The following is an 18,217-nucleotide window of genomic DNA, read 5'->3' on the forward strand; positions in this document are numbered from 1 at the left end:
GACTGGGAGAGTCAATAAAGTGTCACCCCTGCCTGCCGGGGGATTGACTGGGAGCTGCCGAGTCGTTTGTGGCGCGTGTGAAATGATGGAAATGCGCCTGCAGCACCGTGTGTAGTGCGGCTTCCGAGACGGGCTGGGGAGTGCGGGGGTGGCGGAGCCCTGGGCTGCACCAGCAGCGTCAGTGACTCTCCCGTCAGGAGCTGCCACCGACACTGCCAGGCTTTGAGCTCATCTTCCAGCCTCGTCGTGGGGCTTTGCTCGTCCACGGCCTCGGGTGTAGCATGAGCCCCAGTCCGGTGACCCCTGCTGGGCTGGGGTGGGTGGATGTGTTGGCTTCTCAAGCTGCCGCCCCTTGAACCTGTGATGTTCCATCTGCCTGGTCCCAGGCCCCTCTTCTGGCCAGTGAGCTCCAGGTTTGTGGGGATCCCTGAGTTCTCAGCTGGACAGTCCTGCAATGCCTCCCTGCTTCAGGATGCCTAAGGGCAACCGGCATCTTCCAGTTCAGGGGTGTATGTGGCGCTGGGCAGCAGAAGGGGCTGTGCTGAGGGACCCCAGCATCTACTGGGTGTTTGCTTTGGTTAAAGCTGCAGAGGCTGCAGTCGGTGCAAGGCCTAGGGTGGGCCAGGGCATGGGGCCAAGCATGCTCTTTGTGGGGGTTGGTGCTGTTTGGCTTTGGAAGGAGCTGCCTGTTACCGCCAAGGGAGCTGGACCATTGGCTGGAGGCTAGAAAAGGATTTGACTTGGTTTCTTTCCTGGGGGGTTTAGGGGCCCAGCCCTGGGTCAGAGAAACTGCCTCAAACACCTGTACTGGGGTAGGGCACAGCGTGGGCACTGGAGTGCTCCCGAGCTTGTGATGTCATTTGAAGGCCTTGAGAGAGGCCTGGGGTGGGGGAGAATGTGGGGCTGAAGGAGGGCTGGGCAGTCTGGCTGGGTGAGGGAGGGGCATTGGTCAGGCTCTGTGGTGGGGAGCTGGCTAGGGAGGCGTGGACAGACTCTGGGAGAATGCTGTGTCGATGAGGGAGGCTATAAGGATCTCTCCCCCGCTCTCCACAGTTTCTTTGAGAACATGGAACAGCTCGTCCATCCCAAGTTCTGGCCGACGCCAAGCGACGTGCTTCGTGTCCAACTGCGCACAAGTGGCGTCGTTGAGACTCACTTCAGGATCAAGGACCTGTCGTTTCGGTGAGATGCGTGGCCAGCGTATGAGACTCACTGGGGTAGGGAGTGGCTGGATGAGTTGTGAGGGGAGCATGGGATCAGGCCTGGCCTGGCAGCACCCAGAGCCCTGGGGAGGTGGGGCCGGAGGAAATCAGCCTGCTAAGCAGACACTTTCCCAATAGTCACTTGACTGCGCTAACCGGGAGACTGGCCCGGACCAGCAAAGCCGCACTGATTTCCCATTAATCCCTCTGTGTGGGCTTATCTGGCACGTGGCTCTCCCTTGTCCTCCCTGAGCAGCCCTGTCCTCCCACACAGAAGGCTTCTGAGTCCTTCTTGCATTGATAAAGACCTAAAATGTCTCTAGTAGCTGACAAGTTTCAGAGGAGCAGCCGAATTAGTCTGTATCCGCAAAAAGAAAAGGAGGATATGTCGCACCTTAGAGACTAACCAATTTATTTGAGCATAAGCTTTCATGAGCTACAGCTCACTTCATCGGATGCATGCAGTGGAAAATACAGTGGGGAGATTTATATACACAGAGAACATGGAACAATGGGTGTTACCATACACACTGTAACCAGAGTGATCAGGTAAGGTGAGCTATTACCAGCAGGAGAGAAAAAAAACCTTTTGAAGTGATAATCAAGGTGGGCCATTTCCAGCAGTTGACAAGAACATATGAGGAACGGTGGGGGGGGAAATAAACATGGGGAAATAGTTTTGCTTTGTGTAATGACACATCCACTCCCAGTCTCTATTCAAGCCTAAGTTAATGGTGTCCAGTTTGCAAATTAATTCCAATTCAGCAGTCTCTCATTGGAGTCTGTTTTTGAAGGTTTTTTTTGTTGAAGAATTGCCACTTTTAAGTCTGTAATTGAGTGACCAGAGAGATTGAAGTGTTCTCCGACTGGTTTTTGAATGTTATAATTCTTGACATCTGATTTGTGTCCATTTATTCTTTTAAGTAGAGACTGTCCAGTTTGGCCAATGTACATGGCAGAGGGGCATTGTTGGCACATGATGGCATATATCACATTGATGGATGTGCAGGTGAATGAGCCTCTGATAGTGTGGCTGATATGATTAGGCCCTCTGATGGTGTCCCCTGAATAGATATGTGGACACAGTTGGCAACGGGCTTTCTTGCAAGGATATGTTCCTGGGTTAGTGGTTCTGTTGTGTGGTGTGTGGTTGCTGGTGGGTATTTGCTTCAGGTTGGGGGGCTGTCTGTAAGCAAGGTCTGGCCTGTCTCCCAAGATCTGTGAGAGTGATGGGTCGTCCTTCAGGATAGGTTGTAGATCCTTGATAATGCGTTGGAGGGGTTTTAGTTGGGGGCTGAAGGTGACGGCTAGTGGCGTTCTGTTATTTTCTTTGTTGGGCCTGTCCTGTAGTAGGTAACTTCGGGGTACTCTTCTGGCTCTGTCAATCTGTTTCTTCACTTCAGCAGGTGGGTATTGTAGTTGTAAGTTGAAGAAACAGATTGACAGAGCCAGAAGAGTACCCAGAAGTTCTTGTCAGCTGCTGGAAATGGCCCAACTTGATTATCACTTCAAAAGGTTTTTTTCTCTCCTGCTGGTAATAGCTCACCTTAAGTGATCACTCTTGTTACAGTGTGTATGGTAACACCCATTGTTTCATGTTCTCTATGTATATAAATCTCCTCACTGTATTTTCCACTGAATGCATCCTATGAAGTGAGCTGTAGCTCACGAAAGCTTACGCTCAAATAAATTTGTTAGTCTCTAAGGTGCCCCAAGTACTCCTTTTCTGCTAGTAGCTGAGATGGCGGTGGGAGGGGAATACCTGACAAGGTCGAGGTGTTTGGCAGTGGGATCTGGGGGCTGGCAGTGGTATCCGGACCCAGTTCCATGTGGGCAGGTTTCTGTCTGTCTCTCCACCCCACAGAGCACTGACTGCCCCCTCACTGGCTGCCTCAGCAGAAGCAGCAAGAATTGATGGGCCCTGGGACTCTCGGCCCAAGAGGGCCTGGCATGGTGCTGGTGAGGGCTGGGGCGGGGGGCAGGTTAGAGCCTGCCTGCCCACACTGAACACTCTTCAGTGTTCTCAAATGCAGCCCGAGGCGTCTGCTCTCCAGGGGTGGGTTGCAGAGTGCTGGGGCTGGTGGGTTGCTGTGGGGGACCCCTCAGGCTGGGGGCCATTCCCTCTGCTCTCGTGTGGAATAGCTGAGTGCCAGATGCGTTAGACTCCTCCGGCTGTTGGGGCTCCTGCAGATGGAGGGGCTCTGGGCAGGCACAGTGCGTGGTTGTGGTTATTGTGATGAGCTGTTTGGATTCGCTGGTGTGAATCTGGCCATCCAGAGACCCTCCCCTGAGGGCACAGTCCCTGTTTCTGTGCTGCTGTCTGCTGTGAGGCACTAACCCAACAACTGGAGCGGGAAGATGCTGCTGCGTCTGACATGGCCTGGGCCACGCATGGGAGCGTCTAAGCCCCGTGCCTCCCTCATAGGGCTGGGAGTTTCTTCTTGTTTTGAGTAGCTGCTATAACTTTTGGCGTGAGCCTGACTCTCAGCTCTCCCCACACGTCCCACAGCCCAGTGCATGGCTGCTGCCCGGAGCCCCCCAGGCCCTTGGGAAATGTGGCAGACACCAGTTTTAAGCTCTCCCTGCTCTCCCATCCCTGTGGTCCCCAGCTGGCAGGTGCCAGGCCGAGATGCTGGTATCCCTGTTGGTGCCAGTCTCTGGAACAGAGGGGAGCTGGGCACAGCCTGTCCCTGAGCCGCCAGTGACTCTGAGCGCAATCGCTCACCGGGGAATGGCGCCAGGTTTATGAGCTGTGGACTGGGCTGTAATTTGCCCGTTGCATTCTGGCAGTAATTTTCCACTGGCTCATTGGAGCTTCAGCTGCCATCTGGAGGGAGCTGATCACTCGTGATTGTCACTCACTGACTTGGGCACCAGGGCTGCAGAGCAGGTTCCGTGGAAAGGGAAGGTGCAGGGAGCCTGCCGTCTGGCAGCCTTTGCTTTCCACATAAACTCTCCTGAGCAGGCTGGGTGGGACTGGGGCTGGGGGCTGCTGTTGAGGGCCCGGGCTGGGGCTCCAGTGGAGACTGACGGGTCTCCTGGGGCCAGAGCTTGGGCTGTTACTGGGGGTAGGCAGTCAGTCTGGTGGGTCTGAGAACGTCCCCAGCGGCACATCACTAGAGCAGGGCTTCTCAACCTTTTGCCTCATGAGCCCCCCCCAACATGCTGTAAAATCTCCACGGCCCACGTGTGCCACAGCAACCGGTTTGCTGCATATGAAAGCCAGGGCTGGCATTGCGGGGCAGCAAGCAGGGCATTTGCCTGGGAACCCCATGCCACAGCGGGCCCTGCAAGGCTATGTTGCTCCAGCTTTGGCTTCAGCCCCGAGGGGTGGGGCTTAGGGTCCCGGGCTTCAGCCCCATGCGGTGGGGCTTTGGGTTTCTGCCCTGGGCCCCAGTGAGTCTGATGTTCGTTGTGTTTAGCGGACTCCCTGAAACCTGCTCGTGGCCCCCTAGGGGACCCCAGACCCCTGGTTGAGAACCACTGCACTAAAGATCAGTGAGGAAGCATTTCTGGTGAGCAGAGGGGCCCAGGAGCCCTGGGTTCCACTCCTGGCAATAAGAACAGGAGGACTTGTGGCACCTTAGAGACTAACCAATTTATTTGAGCATGAGCTTTCGTGAGCTACAGCTCACTTCATCGGATGCATACTGTGGAAATTGCAGAAGACATTATATACACAGACACCATGAAACAATACCTCCTCCCACCCCACTCTCCTGCTGGTAATAGCTTATCTAAAGTGATCATCAAGTTGGGCCATTTCCAGCACAAATCCAGGTTTTCTCACCCTCCGCCCCCCCACAGACAAACTCACTCTCTTGCTGGTAATAGCCCATCAAAAGTGACCACTGTCTTCACAATGTGTATGATAATCAAGGTGGGCCATTTCCTGCAGAAATCTAGGTTCTCTCACCCCCTCACCCCCCCTCCAAAACCCACACACACAAACTCACTCTCCTGCTGGTAATAGCTCATCTGAAGTGACCACTCCCCCTACAATGTGCATGATAATCAAGGTGGGCCATTTCCAGCACAAATCTAGGTTTTCTCACCACCCCCCCCCCCCCACAAACTCATGTGACCTGGCTGCAGCCCCTTCTCACATGCCTCCTTCCTGTATCTCCTCTAACGGGATAGTGATGCTGAGCAGCCTGATGGCGCTGGGAGGGTTAACCCTTCACTGTCTGACCTGGCTGCTCAGTCCCCTTCCTGGGGAAGCTGTTTGCCCCTCGCTGGGCGGACCCTCTTGGCACTCTGCCCTGTGTCTTGCAGGCTCTACGATGTGGGTGGGCAGCGCACTGAGCACCAGAACTTGCTCGGCTGCTTAGAGGACACGTGAGCTGTGCTGTTTGTGGCATCTCTCCGCGCATACAATGAGGCCCTCCCAGAGGAGCCAGCGCTGGTAAGGCCAGGCTCGGTGGGTCGGGGGGCCCAGGGGCTTTCTCATGCTCAAGGCACTAGTGTTCTGCCGCTGCGCAATCTGGGGCTCGCTCTGCACCTGAGCTGCTCCTCTCCCAGGGCGTGAACCCTCATCCCTGCTGCACGGCAGCAGCCTGCCAATCCCACCTGTGGTCTCCCCTGGGTTGTACTGTACCAGCCAGTCTGCCCATGCCCAGAACCCCCCCTTTCGCCCCTGCAGCCTCTCATAGAGCCAGTGATCCAGCTGCAGCCCTGGGCTTCTGGCTTCTCATGCCCTGGCCCACAGCCCTTCGTTATCCATCTGTACATCTCTCCTCACTCCCCTGGCCTGTGCAGTTTGCCCCCTTCCATGTTCCTCGGGCCCTTCCTAAGGAGAGAATGCAGCCAGCACGCCCCCTTGCTCCCGAGTGCTGAGCAGAGCACAAGAGTGGGGTGCTGAGATCAGGACCCAGGGGCCTGCAGGTTGGGGGAAGAAAGCAGAGGGGTGCTCCCTGTCCCCAGGGAGCTGGCTGGCGTTGGCCACTGGCTCTGCTGCTGATTCACTGCAGTTCCATGGTGTTCAAGGTTGTTTTCCTTCTTCCTCAGAATTGGCTTCAGGAAAGCATGAAGCTTTTCTCCTCTGTCTGCAACAATGTGTTCTTCCAAAGCACTTCCTTGGTGAGTCCCAGCAAGAGGCACCGTAAGGGAGCAGTGCAGAAGCCCTGGCTGCAGAGATTCCGGTCCCAGCCTCCCCCAGGAGGAGGAGCTGTAAGGAATGGGGCAGCGAGCTCACGGCTCTCCCCACCCTGCACTGTCCCAGCATCAGGTGGCGTACAGGCAAGCTGCAGCACATGGCAGGGGTGGGATGGTCCTGCTGTCCCATTGCTCCCCTTACCTGAGCACAGCAGGCTCTTGCTCCGGGGATCCTGGCACTGTGATGAGACACTGGGACCACTTCTGGCAGCCTGGACTCCAGCTCCTTCTCTGCGTGGCACTGCCACTTGTAATTAAGAAGCAGCTGCTGCTGTCTCTGTGGAGCTGGGACTGGTTCTGCCTGACAGTGTTAGTTAGTGCCGGGCCTGTCACTTATCTCATTCGCTAATTGGTTAATTTATTTCTGCTAATGAGATGATTAAACAGTGGCATCTGCCTTATGAGCGCTGAGTTCCTGCAACTCAAGCCAGGGGTGGTCAGTCAATCCTGTTCCTGACAGGATAACTGGGCCCAGAACTGGGACCTCCGGTCACCTCCTCTATTCCCCACAAGGGTCCCCTGGCTGCCCCCGGTGGATTTGGCATAGGCAGGAGCCTAGTCTAGTGATTAAAGCTGGAGACTGGGAATCTTGACTCCCGGCTTTGCCACTGACCACATGACCTTGGTGAGTCACTTCCCTCTCCCTGTGCCCCATTGATACAATGGGGTGAACTCTCCCCTACCTCCCAGGGCACTGTGAGGATTCAGGGCCTGTTGTCAGGGCCCTCAGGAGTCCTGGGTTCTGCTCCTGGTTCTGCCACTAGCGTGCTGGGTGACCCTGTGCATAGAGATGGCAGGGGACCCTTTGCCTGTCGTCTCGTCACTGGGAGCCCTTTGGGGCAGGGACTCTCTCTCGCTGTCTGTGCAGCACTCTCAGCATGAGGGGCTCTGATCTTGGCAGGGGCTTCTAGGTGCTACTGTCAGACCAACTTTACTAATACTCCTTGCACCCAGCCAGAGTTTGGTGCTGGACCCCAGGCAATGGGAGAGGTGGCTTCATGGCGCCTGTGGGGCTGTACTGTATTGGCACCAGCCTCAGCATTTGCCCTACCCTGCGCCCAGCTGCCTTCTGGCAGTAGCTGGAGCACAGCAACATACGAGGGAGCAGCGCTTAGCCAGCCAAGGAATCCCCCTGCGCTGGACAATCTCCTGTAGTCTGGCAGAGTAAAGGAGCCACGGGACTACCATGAACCAAGCCCTAAATCGCTGCTGTTTGCCACTGGCCTGCAGTGCTGGGCTGGAAGATGGTGTGGGAGGGAGAGATGTTAAATCTCCTCCCCCCCCGAAAGTGAGGATTCTCAGTGGAGACTAGGCAAAGCTGCCCCTTTAACCGTCCCAGCATCGTCCTGCAGATAAGGCATTGGGGGTGGGTGGGGTCTATGCTGCAGTGCCATGGTCGGGAGGGGAGGAGGGAACTTAGGGAACAGGACCTGTAGAGCCAGGGCAGGTTCTGATCATCCTGCTTTTTTCACAGATCTAGTTTCTGAATAAAATCGACCTTCTCCAAGAGAAGATCCTGCACCTGGGGAGGCACCTGCGTCTCTCCTTTCCTCAGTACCCAGGTAGGTTCCCTCCGTCCCGCTCTGCCCCTGGGCACTCACCAAGCTTTGCTGCTGAGGTGGCAGGGCATGGTGCTGCTCCTCCTCCTGGGTGTGCACAAGGGGCAGGTCCAGCACAGAAACAGACTGCCAGAGGAGCAGGGGTCCCTGCTGTGACCTGGTGGGTGCCGCGAGCAGTAGTGAGCCAAGTGCAGGATGGGAACCAGTTCAGCTGACTTCCCTGCCTCTTCAGATTTGTCTTTATAAAATAAACATCTCCAAGTGGATTTTGTCTCTAAGCGCCTGCTTCTCTGCCTGAGGTGAGATTAGCAAGCTGAGCCTCAGCGCAGGGAAGATCCTCTCCAGCTGCTGAATTTTGCAGGAGATCTTGACGTGGCAGGAGTAGTCAGTGTTAGGAAGTTTGGTTTGTTGCAGCCTCCCTGTTCTGGGGTCTGACAGGGCAGCATGCACACTCATGACACACTAATTAGCCTCCAGCATGGGGGCTAGGGTCCCATGTGTTCACGTAACGAAGCAGTTTACCTGGAGCTGCTGAGCTCTGGGGCCTGTGAATCCTTAGCTTTACTGTAAGACCCTCATCCCCTCTGCTGGAGCCAACCAGTGGGGAATGGTTTCCTTAGGGCCAAGTCCTACAGTGTGCTGAGCAGCCTTAGCCCCCAGGAACCTCACTTTGCAGGGCATGGCCTTGCTCAGCTCAGGGAGGGGAAACCACAAGATGGCGAGGAGCTGAGGCTTTTGTGTCCTGTGGAGCATCACAGCCCACACCTGAGCCTTGAGAACATCTGCACTGAGGGCCCCTTTGGCTTTTCTCAGGGTCTGTAGTTGGTGCCATGTGGCCCCAAGGGACAGAACCATTCCTAGGGGTGCTTCTTGCTGGGACTGAAATCCACATGTTGCAACCCAGCTTAGTCCTCTCTTCTGGACAGTCACTAATCTGTTGTACTTGGGCCCTATCCACCTGTCTTTAAGCCCGAGGCTCTGAGTCTCTAGAGCACTCTCCTTGTGAGCTTTTCTTTAAGTCATGGGGCTTTGCAACCCCAATGCCCTAGTCCCCAAAACCCATGCCTCATACCTCTTGAGCCCCTAGTCACTCACACATTATGCCCCATTGACAGGTTTCAGAGTAGCAGCCGTGTTAGTCCGTATTCGCAAAAAGAACAGGAGGACTAGTGGCACCTTAGAGACTAACCAATTTATTTGAGCATAAGCTTTCGTGAGCTACAGCTCACATATGCATCTGATGAAGTGAGCTGTGGCTCACGAAAGCTTATGCTCAAATAAATTGGTTAGTCTCTAAGGTGCCACTAGTCCTCCTTTTCTTTTTACATTATGCCCCAGAGTTCCACCTAGCTGTAGATGCTCTGGCTTCTAGTTTAACCCCTTCAGGGGCAGCATGGTGGGAAGGCAAGGAACACAAGCTTAGCAAGGGGATTTCTTATCCACGGTCACTTTACTCTTATAAGTGCTAGAGAGTTATGGATCTTTGCAAACTGACAAACAGTCCTCAGACGTCCCCTCCCCTACTCTGAGCTCATCCCTTCTGGGAGTCCGAAGTCTGCATGTCAGGTCAGGCAGAAGCCCTCTTGCTTTCTGTCTCCTCTCCAGCCCAGACTTCTGGCGTGTGATGACCCCACTTCTCTGAGAGCACCCTCTCTAAAATACAGTCTTACTCCCTTTAGCTCTGTGCCCAGACTGAGAAACTCCAGTCCTGCCCCTCCAGTCAGGCACCTGTAGAGAGTTAATTGTGAGATGGTAGGACCAGCAGTGAGAGACAATCCCTGTTGATGGTCCTAGATAGCTCTCTGATGGCTCCTCAGTCACTGTTGTTCAGCTAGGTGTCCAGCACCTTGCCTGAGCCAGGCTCCTGGCTGGACTGCAGCATAATAGACTGGCCCCTGTCAAGGCCAGCTGGTTCTTCAACACAGAATACAAAATGGCAGGCAGCACACACTAGGAAAGCTGGGGACATTACAGCCCTTGGTGGAGAGACTGAATAAGCATGAGACAAGGAGGAGGTGTGTAAGGTGCTGGCTGAGCCCAGCCGAAATAAATAGCTAGGAGCAGAGAGCAGGGTTTGCTGGGGAGTTGAGGGGTGGTCTCAGAACACTGCCAGACTCTGTTCTCCTCCTTGGCAGATATGTGGCGGGGGGGGGGGGCAAGTGCAGCTCCCACTGAGTGGAGCCAATTCTCCCCTGAAGAAAGAACCTTGTGTCCCTCCTGGAGCTGTGGAGCAGGCAGTGGGAGACCTGGCCCCGACGTCAGCCAGGATTAAGCCTTGTGCTGACATCTGGCCTTTTGCCATTTTCCTGCTGTCTTCCTTAAATTCCTTTCCCAGCATTGCCCCTGGTTAGACAGTCTCCATTCTAATTAGTGATGTCACAGACGGACATGACACCAGTAGAGTCCATGGCAGTAAATTGTGATGTCACACTTGGGTACTGGGTGGCTGGTTTATAAAGGCAGACCTGCCCCTCCCTCCAACTCTGGCTAAAGCCCTGTCTGCATCCCAGCCATCGTGCACCCGCTCAGGGATTACCCTGCCCGAGCCTATCCCCTGACTCAGGCCTGCTGCTGTCCCAAGACCTGGAACAGCCTCTCTCTCCCCTTTCCAGCCTCCCCTTAAACTTCACTTTCTCCATTGCTGATAGCTCCCCCGCCACAGCCTCCTTGTGCCCCTCTGGATGGTGAGCTCCCTGGGGTTGGGCCTGTGTCCTGTGCTGGCCCACGTGGGCTCCTCCATTAGGGACAGGCCAGGACCGTCAGTGGATTGCTCCTAGAAGTGGATTCCCTATGTACCAGATGGGGCAGAGGGCTGCCATCTGGTTACAAGCAGGAGCACAGGTGCTGTCCAGCCCATCCCTGCTTGGGGATGGCAGTCTCCTGTTGCCCTGTCCTGGGAGAGCGCGCTCCTGCCTGCTGAGGGGATGGGCGTTTGCATGGTGCGTGTGCAGCACGCGGGGAAGTGGTGCAGATTTCCCGTCTCACTTGCCCTCATCTGCTCCCCTGCAGGTGCAGACTGTGATGTGGGTGCTGCAGCCCGATGTATCACCAGCCTCTTCCTGTCGTGCAGCGAGACCCCCCAGAAACTGATCTACCACCACGTCTCCACCGCCACCGCCACAGACACATGCAGTGTGCAGGGTGTATTCCACGTGGTGACGGACACCATCGTCCAGGAGAACCTGGAGGCAGCCGCTCTGCTGTGAAGCGCAGGCCGGGGAGCTGCAGTGCCAGGGGCTGCTTTCTGCCTCTGCAATTCTGGGGGGAGGCTTGCTGCTAGAGTTCAAGTGAGATGCCGTTTGCTAGAGATAGGACTGCTGACTGGGCAGGAGAGGGACATATGATGGCATCAAGGGGCCTGCCTGGCACCATCATCCCTAAGCCTTCTGTTCTTCTGGGACTAGCTCCTTCTGCTTGGCTCCATCTGGGATAAGGACCTCTTCCCTCCTCCCCCCACACTGTGCCCAGGTTGAGGTAGCACTACTCTGTGCATGGTAACTGTAAGCCAGGGGCACTCAAACTTTTTTACGGGTGTCCCCTTTCACAGCGTGAGCCTGAGTGCACCCCCTTATAAATTAAAAACCTTTAACATATATTTAACACCATTATAAATGCTGGAGGCAAAGCAAGATTTGGGGTGGAGGTTAACAGCTCACAACCCCCCATGTAATAACCTTGTGACCCCCTGAGGGGTCCCGACCCCCCATTTGAGAACCCCTGCTCTAATCCCTAAGGGGCAGGGCTGAGGTGGGGTGTCTGGGATTGTACATGGGCTTTGAATCTCCCATTTTCCTCTGCATGAGGCACTGCAGCAGCTCCTGCCCTCAGTCTATGCTGTGTCCTGACAGTGCCCTGGTTAAAGACAGAGGGGAGTTGTGGGCTGGCTTGTTGCCTTTCAGCAGCACCACACTGAACCAGTTGGAGGCAGGCTCTCTGCAGGAGCAGTTGGAGCCTCCAATTTAAAACCAAGGGCTGGCCTCCCTCACACCTACCCTGGGCCCCTGGTGCAGATCAAGCTAGGATGGTCAGTAGGCCCGGGGGCTCGGCAGAGGCTCTGTCCCACACTCCCCACCCCTTTTCAGTTAATGGGGCTGGGGGGAAGCCCCCCTTGCCCACAGGAGCTTGCTGCCTTCTTCCAGACTTCGGGGGGTGGGAGAAAGGCCTGGACCCAGACTTAGCCCAGACCCCTTGCGAGAGATTCTGAGCTCCCTGCCACTGCAGTGAGAGATGTAAATAAATGCTGTTTCCACCCCCACCCCCATCTGTGCATTAAAGGGGAGGAAGGGGGGAAGAGCTGGCTGAATGGATGGCATTTGGGCCAGGGCAGTAAGATAACTGGGGAAGGGCCTGATGCTGTCAATGGGAGGCTGCTGTGGCCTGAGTCCTGCATGTCTCTGGCTGGCTAGTGTGATTGGTCCCATGCTGAGTGGGGGTCTTTGGGGGTGGAGTGATGCTCAGCCTGCCCTGGCTGGTGGGGTAGGGAGCAAGTTCCCAGCTGTGGCCCCTTCCTCCTAGCATAGCCTCTTAGGGATCCCCATGGGGTAAGCAGGGGCAGGTCCCTCCAGGGGGAAGCAGGTGTGAACAGAACCCTGGGGGCAGAGCACTCCTAGGGCTGGCATTTCCTCCCCTCCCCCCCCCCCCCCAGGCAGGAGAGAGAAGAGATGGTTTAAAGGTGCCTTTATTGTCAGATGCAGAAGATAGGGTGCCCCTTCCCCATAGTGTGGGGCAAGGGGGATTAGGTGCTGGTACAGTCTGAGGGGTCCAGGTTGATGGTGACATCAGCCTTGCACTGGATGGTGCTGGGGGCTCCAGATAGCAGCTGGCAGCTCTGCAGCTCCAGGGCAAGGTCCTTCACACAGACAGCCTGGGGGCAGAGAAGCGGGTGGTTACAGCCTGCAGAGAACCGTCCGGGACACATACCCCCTACCCCTGCCCACGCAGCATGAGGGACTGGCTGGGCAGCCCAGCGCCTGCTGCGTCTTCAGAGGTGAAAGGGAGGCAGAGTTCTTCCCCCCACTCCTGCCTGCTGGGGCGGCCAGGGGCTGCTGCTGCCCCGCCGGGGGGCGGGGGGGCTCCAGCCTGCAGGGGCGGGTCCTGCAGGTGCAGGCTGGAGGGGCTGCTGGGGGTCATCTGAGACAGGGGGGCCCTGGGGCAGCACCCCCCCCCGGGGCTCTGAGTGGGGGCCTGGGGCAGCCCCGGGGGCTACTCACCATGCTCCTGAGCGCGGGGTCCGGCTCGGGGGGCGGCGGCGCGGCGCGGCGCTCGGCGCTGTCTGTCCCGCTCTGGACGCGGCGGACGAGGGGCGCCCGGCGGATCCCGGACAGCAGTCCCGAGGCTCTGCCCACCGAGTAGTAGCTGGGGCCGGCCGCCTGCTTGTACCACGCCTCGGCGGGCGGGCCCAGCAGCGCGGCCAGGGCGATGCAGAGCAGGGCGCGGGCTCCCTGCATGGTGCCAGCGGGGTCGGGCGGCGGCGGCTCCGAGTGAGGCGCTGCCATCGGCCGCCCCTTATAGCGGGGAGCGGGCAGGGGGGCGGCAGCCGGGGGAGGCGCCTGGCGCTGCGCGGGGCCCCGCGGAGGCGGAGACGCGGGGCCCGGGCGCACTGGGGGGGCTCGGCGCGGGGCCGGCGGCCAGCCCGTGGGTGGGCTCGGTGCAGGGTCGCCAGGGGCCCCGCCGCGGGACAGAGCCGGTTTGTGGGGCGCAGGGATAAGCTCGGCCGTGCACCCCCGGCTCCGGCCCCCGGGGGACATGGGGGGCCGACAGACGCATGGCAACTCTGAGCAAAGGCAACTCAGGCTCCGCAGAGCGGCCGGCTGAGGCCAGCGGCGGGAGCCGGACCCCCCGGGACACAGCTCTGCGCTCGTACGGTAACGGGGGGCGGGCGTGAACGTTTGACAAGAGGCTGCGAACTGCCCGGGCTGGGTCCTGCTCCAGGGGCCCCCGGCGCGGACAGTCACCGCCCTACAAGCTGCAGTTCATAGCCCCAAACCCCTTTGCTGAACTCCCCCTGGCCGGGTGCCCAGGGCTCCCCCACCCCTGCGGGCCGCCGGCACAGCCTCTGAGCCCGGTACGGGTCTGTCGGGGCCCCCAGCCAGTACGAGTGCCCCCCAAGCTGGAAAGCGGCGGGTTGGGGGTCGATAAAGCCGGGGTACCCTCCGGGGCTCCCTGGGGTTGTCCCGTCCCTGGAGCGATGACCTGCCCTCTTGGGAGCTTCCCCGACATTCTTTCATTCCTGGAGCTTCGCTGCCTCCAACCAGGCGCGCTGGAACAGTTTGCGCGGTGGGGATGCTGAGAGCCACTGAAGGAAACTTGAAACCCTGGCTATGATGGAAACCACTTCAAGCCAGCACAAGCACCTCCCCCAGCTGCCCCTACACAAGGAAGTAGCCCCCTTTCAGACTGGTGGGATGGGCCACTGCACCGGCGCTGCCTGTGGCGATGGCACAAGTGGTTTCGGGAGCGGACTGAGCACCCCTATGCTGGTGTGCCCCGGTTTGCACTAACTGCGGGGGCAGGGCGAGGCAAACAGCCCGCGGGCTCTCCCTGTTGATCGCCTGGTTTCTGGTGCCCTCTAGTGGATCGGACAGACCCTGTGTATGTACACAGAGGGCCGCCGGAGAGAGGGCACAGCATTAAACTAGGGGCTTGGGACTGAATAGGTGAGGGGCTTTGCAAGCTGCACTCTGGCTGGCTCAGGTATCAGGCCGAAATGAGAAGCCACCCCATCCTTTTGGTCCCACTAACTGATTCCCACTGTGTATCATTCTCCCCTGCAGAACCCCACAAAGGGATCATTGTTACATCTTGTGTCTTTGGTTCAACCAGCAGCCCCATCCTTAAGGGGACACATTGTACTCTTTGCCCCCACCCACTGCCCATTTAATAAAGGATCGCCTCATGTCACATTTCCAGGAGAAGTCCTTGTTCTAGGCTGATAAGCATCCATCACATGCCAGGTTCCACACTAAGAGGCTCCCATTATACATTCCACCTGGCGGTGGGCTACATGGCAGAGAAGACTGACATACTGGGGAGGGATTTTGCCAAGGATGAAGCATCAAGCACAGTTGGTCTGTAGGACGTGAGCAATATGCCAGGGTAGTGCAGGGGCCCCCTCCACATAGCAGGGACAGCCAGAATGGCTAAGTTAAAGCCATAGATCACATTCTACCACCTTGCCGCAGATCTAGGGAAAGTCTTTGTTGATGGCATGGCAACAACCTTTCTCTGCTGTTTGTGGTGTGCTTGTGGGTATCTGACCAGCTCTGGAGACACCCCCCCACTTGGCTCAGAGGCAAAAAGCATGAAGAGAAATTAATCACAGCCATGAGTTTATTGAAACCAGTCCAGTGATTGCCACCTTACAGCTGGAAACTGACTTACACTGTTGGCAAGGGGTCTAGTCCCAAAGCAACTTGGGTTCAAAGAATTTACATGAGTCTGGTGCTGAACAGCACACCTGACCTGTGGATGCGTCTCTGGCTGGGGTGGGAGGCAGGCCACTTATCCTACTGGCCACACAACAGCCTTCACTTCTCTACTGCTGTATTTGAAGGCATCAGTTCAGGGCCCAGCCTGCCCGTGGTGCATGGGGAAATGGTTGCCAAAGGCATCAGGAGCTGAGCACCTGGATGGAGAGCTGCATAGGGCCCTAAGAATCCCATTTCAACTAAAGAAAGCTTTGAGATGATGTGACCATCTCTCACCAGTAAGGTACAGAATACCCACATCACTGGATAGTGGTGATTTCTCAGGGAATGGAGGGAGGCAGCGTCAGGACAGGTCTGAGAGGTCTCTTCAGAGAAGAAGGATGGGAAGGTTCCCATGATGCAAGAGCTGGGAGAGGGTTTATTTAAACAGGAAGGTCCCTTTTAGTTAAGGAAGAGCTGCCACAAGAAGCCAGCTTTTCAAAGGTTCCGAGCTCCTGCTGACTTTGGGTGGAGTTGTGAAGGATACTAAAAAAGATCAGGTCCCGGGTGTTTTAAATAAGGCACCCAAACCACACACCCATGTCTGCATGGCAAAAGGAGCCCTTATCATAGAAGGGCCAACATGAGATGTACCCAGGCCAACCCCTGGCTTTTTACTGAGGCCCACATGTGTTGTGTAGACCTTATGGGAACAGAGAAAGTTGAGATGCTGACTGTGCCCAGGATGAAGCAATTAATAATACTGAAAATTTTGACAGTGTGTGGAACCAGCATCATGGTGGGAAAGGTTAACATGCACCACTCAGAGGCTTCCAGTCATGTCTCCACTGCTCCTTCTGCCCCAGGCTTCCTTTTTGCCTATGGTGAGTCAATTACTTGGGGACAAGAATTATCTGCTAAAGTTCTCTATAAGGGCAAGGGATACATATTATGCTGTATAAATAATTCACTGTTCCAGGATGTCGAGAGAGGGGCTGAATCCCAACAAAACACTTTAACAACAGCCCATTAAATCCAAGTAGATCTGCTGGCTGCAGGGGGCTCTGTCACTCCTTGAATTTCCACTCTTGCCGGCACATAGGACAGTGCTGCTGGACTTGCTGTGAATTCAGCCACTTGAGAATGCAGTGCATGTGGAAGCAGTGGGAGCACTGGCCCCACACCAGGGGGCAGTCATCTCCAGGCACCTTACCTACAAAGGGACAAAACTTATGAGGAGAAAAGGGAGCACCTGGGCTGAAATACTGCAGGGGCCAAGGGGCCTGGGTTACTCACAGTCTGGGCAGCAGCCATTAAAGGCCATCCGGCAGATGCCACAGTTCTCATCATTGGCCACCCAGAGCCAGGAGGCTACACCATTCCAGCTCTTTATCTTCACCTTCATCCTAGCCAGGCTGTGTGCATCAGAGTCAAGTCAGCACCTGGCAGGAGAACCAGTTGCTCAGATTGAGTTTCATTTCTAACCCTTTGGTTTCCCAGCTGAAACAGCTCATCTCCCCAGGGGCCATGCAGCCTACCAGCATTGCTTCCTCCCCTAGGGCAGTTCAAAGTAGGATGTGGATGGGCTGTTCCCTCCCCCACAGCTCAGTGGCTACTAGTGAACCTCTGTCCTCAGGAGACTCACCCCAGATTTTATACCCTGGCTCACCAACACCCATTTAGTGACCTTGCCCCATCATTGGGCATATCAGGATCAGCACCCCCCACTTTACAGATGAGGAAACTGAGTAACAGTGAGAGGAACGGATTTGGTCAAGGTCAGGCAACTGGTCTGACTCCGTGGTAGGAGTAGCAGGAGCCTAAGAGGCCTGAGCCCCCTGCCCTTACGCTCCAGGCTTCCTCGTTGCACTGCTGAGAGGATGTGGGCACCTTTGTGTTTCGATGGGCCAGAATGAAAATGGATCTCACGAGCTCCTATTAGCATGTCACTTGATCGCTTCCTGCCAGGACCAGGGCTGAGAAGGAAAGGCTTCCCCACACCCCAAGGGAAAGGTGCTGACATGCCGAACAGGGGATCTGCAGCCCCCCAGAGCTCAGCGTGACCCGGAATGCACCACTGCAAGCCGAGGCTCAAAGGAGTCTGACACCCCCTCCCCCCGGATCTCTCCGGCTCCGCCCCCGGGGAGCCCCCCCATAGGATCTCTCCGGCTCCGCCCCCGGGGAGCCCCCCCCCCGATCTCTCCCGTCCCGCCCCCGGGGAACCCCCCCCCGCGGATCTCTCCCGCCCCGCCACCGGGGAACCCCCTCCCCCCCGGATCTCTTCCGCCCCCGGGGGCGCCCCCCCATAGGATCTCTCCGGCTCCGCCCCCGGGGAACCCCCCCCAGATCTCTCTCGCCCCGCCCCCGGGGAGCCCCCCCATAGGATCTCTCCGGCTCCGCCCCCGGGGAACCCCCCCCAGATATCTCTCGCCCCGCCCCCGGGGAGCCCCCCCATAGGATCTCTCCGGCTCCACCCCCGGGGAGCCCCCCCCCCGATCTCTCCCGTCCCGCCCCCGGGGAACCCCCCCCCGCGGATCTCTCCCGCCCCGCCACCGGGGAACCCCCTCCCCCCCGGATCTCTTCCGCCCCCGGGGGCGCCCCCCCATAGGATCTCTCCGGCTCCGCCCCCGGGGAACCCCCCCCAGATCTCTCTCGCCCCGCCCCCGGGGCGCCCCCCCATAGGATCTGTCCGGCTCCGCCCCCCGGGAACCCCCCCGCGGATCTCTCCCGCCCCGCCCCCGGGGAGGCCCCCCCAGGATCCCGGCTCGCATCCCAGCAGCCCCACCCGAGACGACACAACCGACTCCAGCTCACAGGCTCGGGCCGGCGGGAATCTCAATGGCCGCGTGCCGGAAGTCCCGCCCCTCGCCAGACGCGCCCCGCCCCCGCCCCAGCC

General features: G+C 57.6%; 3 protein-coding genes across 3 annotated transcripts in view; 1 reads left to right on the forward strand and 2 right to left on the reverse strand.

Moving 5' to 3' along the window:
• The window catches only part of LOC141998801 (guanine nucleotide-binding protein G(o) subunit alpha-like), a 19,568-nt gene extending 7,404 nt beyond the window's left edge, over positions 1–12,164 (forward strand). The window contains 5 exon segments of the mRNA XM_074971782.1: positions 1,054–1,182; positions 5,478–5,607; positions 6,210–6,281; positions 7,831–7,918; positions 10,925–12,164. Of these exon segments, the coding sequence (XP_074827883.1) occupies positions 1,054–1,182; positions 5,478–5,607; positions 6,210–6,281; positions 7,831–7,918; positions 10,925–11,121 (616 nt within the window). The 3' untranslated portion in view covers positions 11,122–12,164.
• A 419-nt stretch (positions 12,165–12,583) lies between these two features.
• On the reverse strand, positions 12,584–13,410 carry NPB (neuropeptide B). Its single transcript, XM_074971132.1, has 2 exons — positions 13,126–13,410; positions 12,584–12,779 (listed from the first exon to the last, which is right to left on the reverse strand). Exons 1-2 carry the CDS (start codon positions 13,408–13,410, stop codon positions 12,651–12,653), a joined length of 414 nt encoding a protein of 137 aa, XP_074827233.1. The 3' UTR covers positions 12,584–12,650.
• A 1,828-nt stretch (positions 13,411–15,238) lies between these two features.
• ANAPC11 (anaphase promoting complex subunit 11) lies at positions 15,239–18,197 on the reverse strand. Its single transcript, XM_074970537.1, has 3 exons — positions 18,107–18,197; positions 16,618–16,763; positions 15,239–16,534 (listed from the first exon to the last, which is right to left on the reverse strand). Exons 2-3 carry the CDS (start codon positions 16,724–16,726, stop codon positions 16,389–16,391), a joined length of 255 nt encoding a protein of 84 aa, XP_074826638.1. The 5' UTR covers positions 16,727–16,763; positions 18,107–18,197; the 3' UTR covers positions 15,239–16,388.
• Positions 18,198–18,217: the final 20 nt, after the last annotated feature.

Source organism: Natator depressus, chromosome 14, assembly GCF_965152275.1.
Source record: "Natator depressus isolate rNatDep1 chromosome 14, rNatDep2.hap1, whole genome shotgun sequence".
Classification (NCBI taxonomy): domain Eukaryota; kingdom Metazoa; phylum Chordata; order Testudines; family Cheloniidae; genus Natator; species Natator depressus.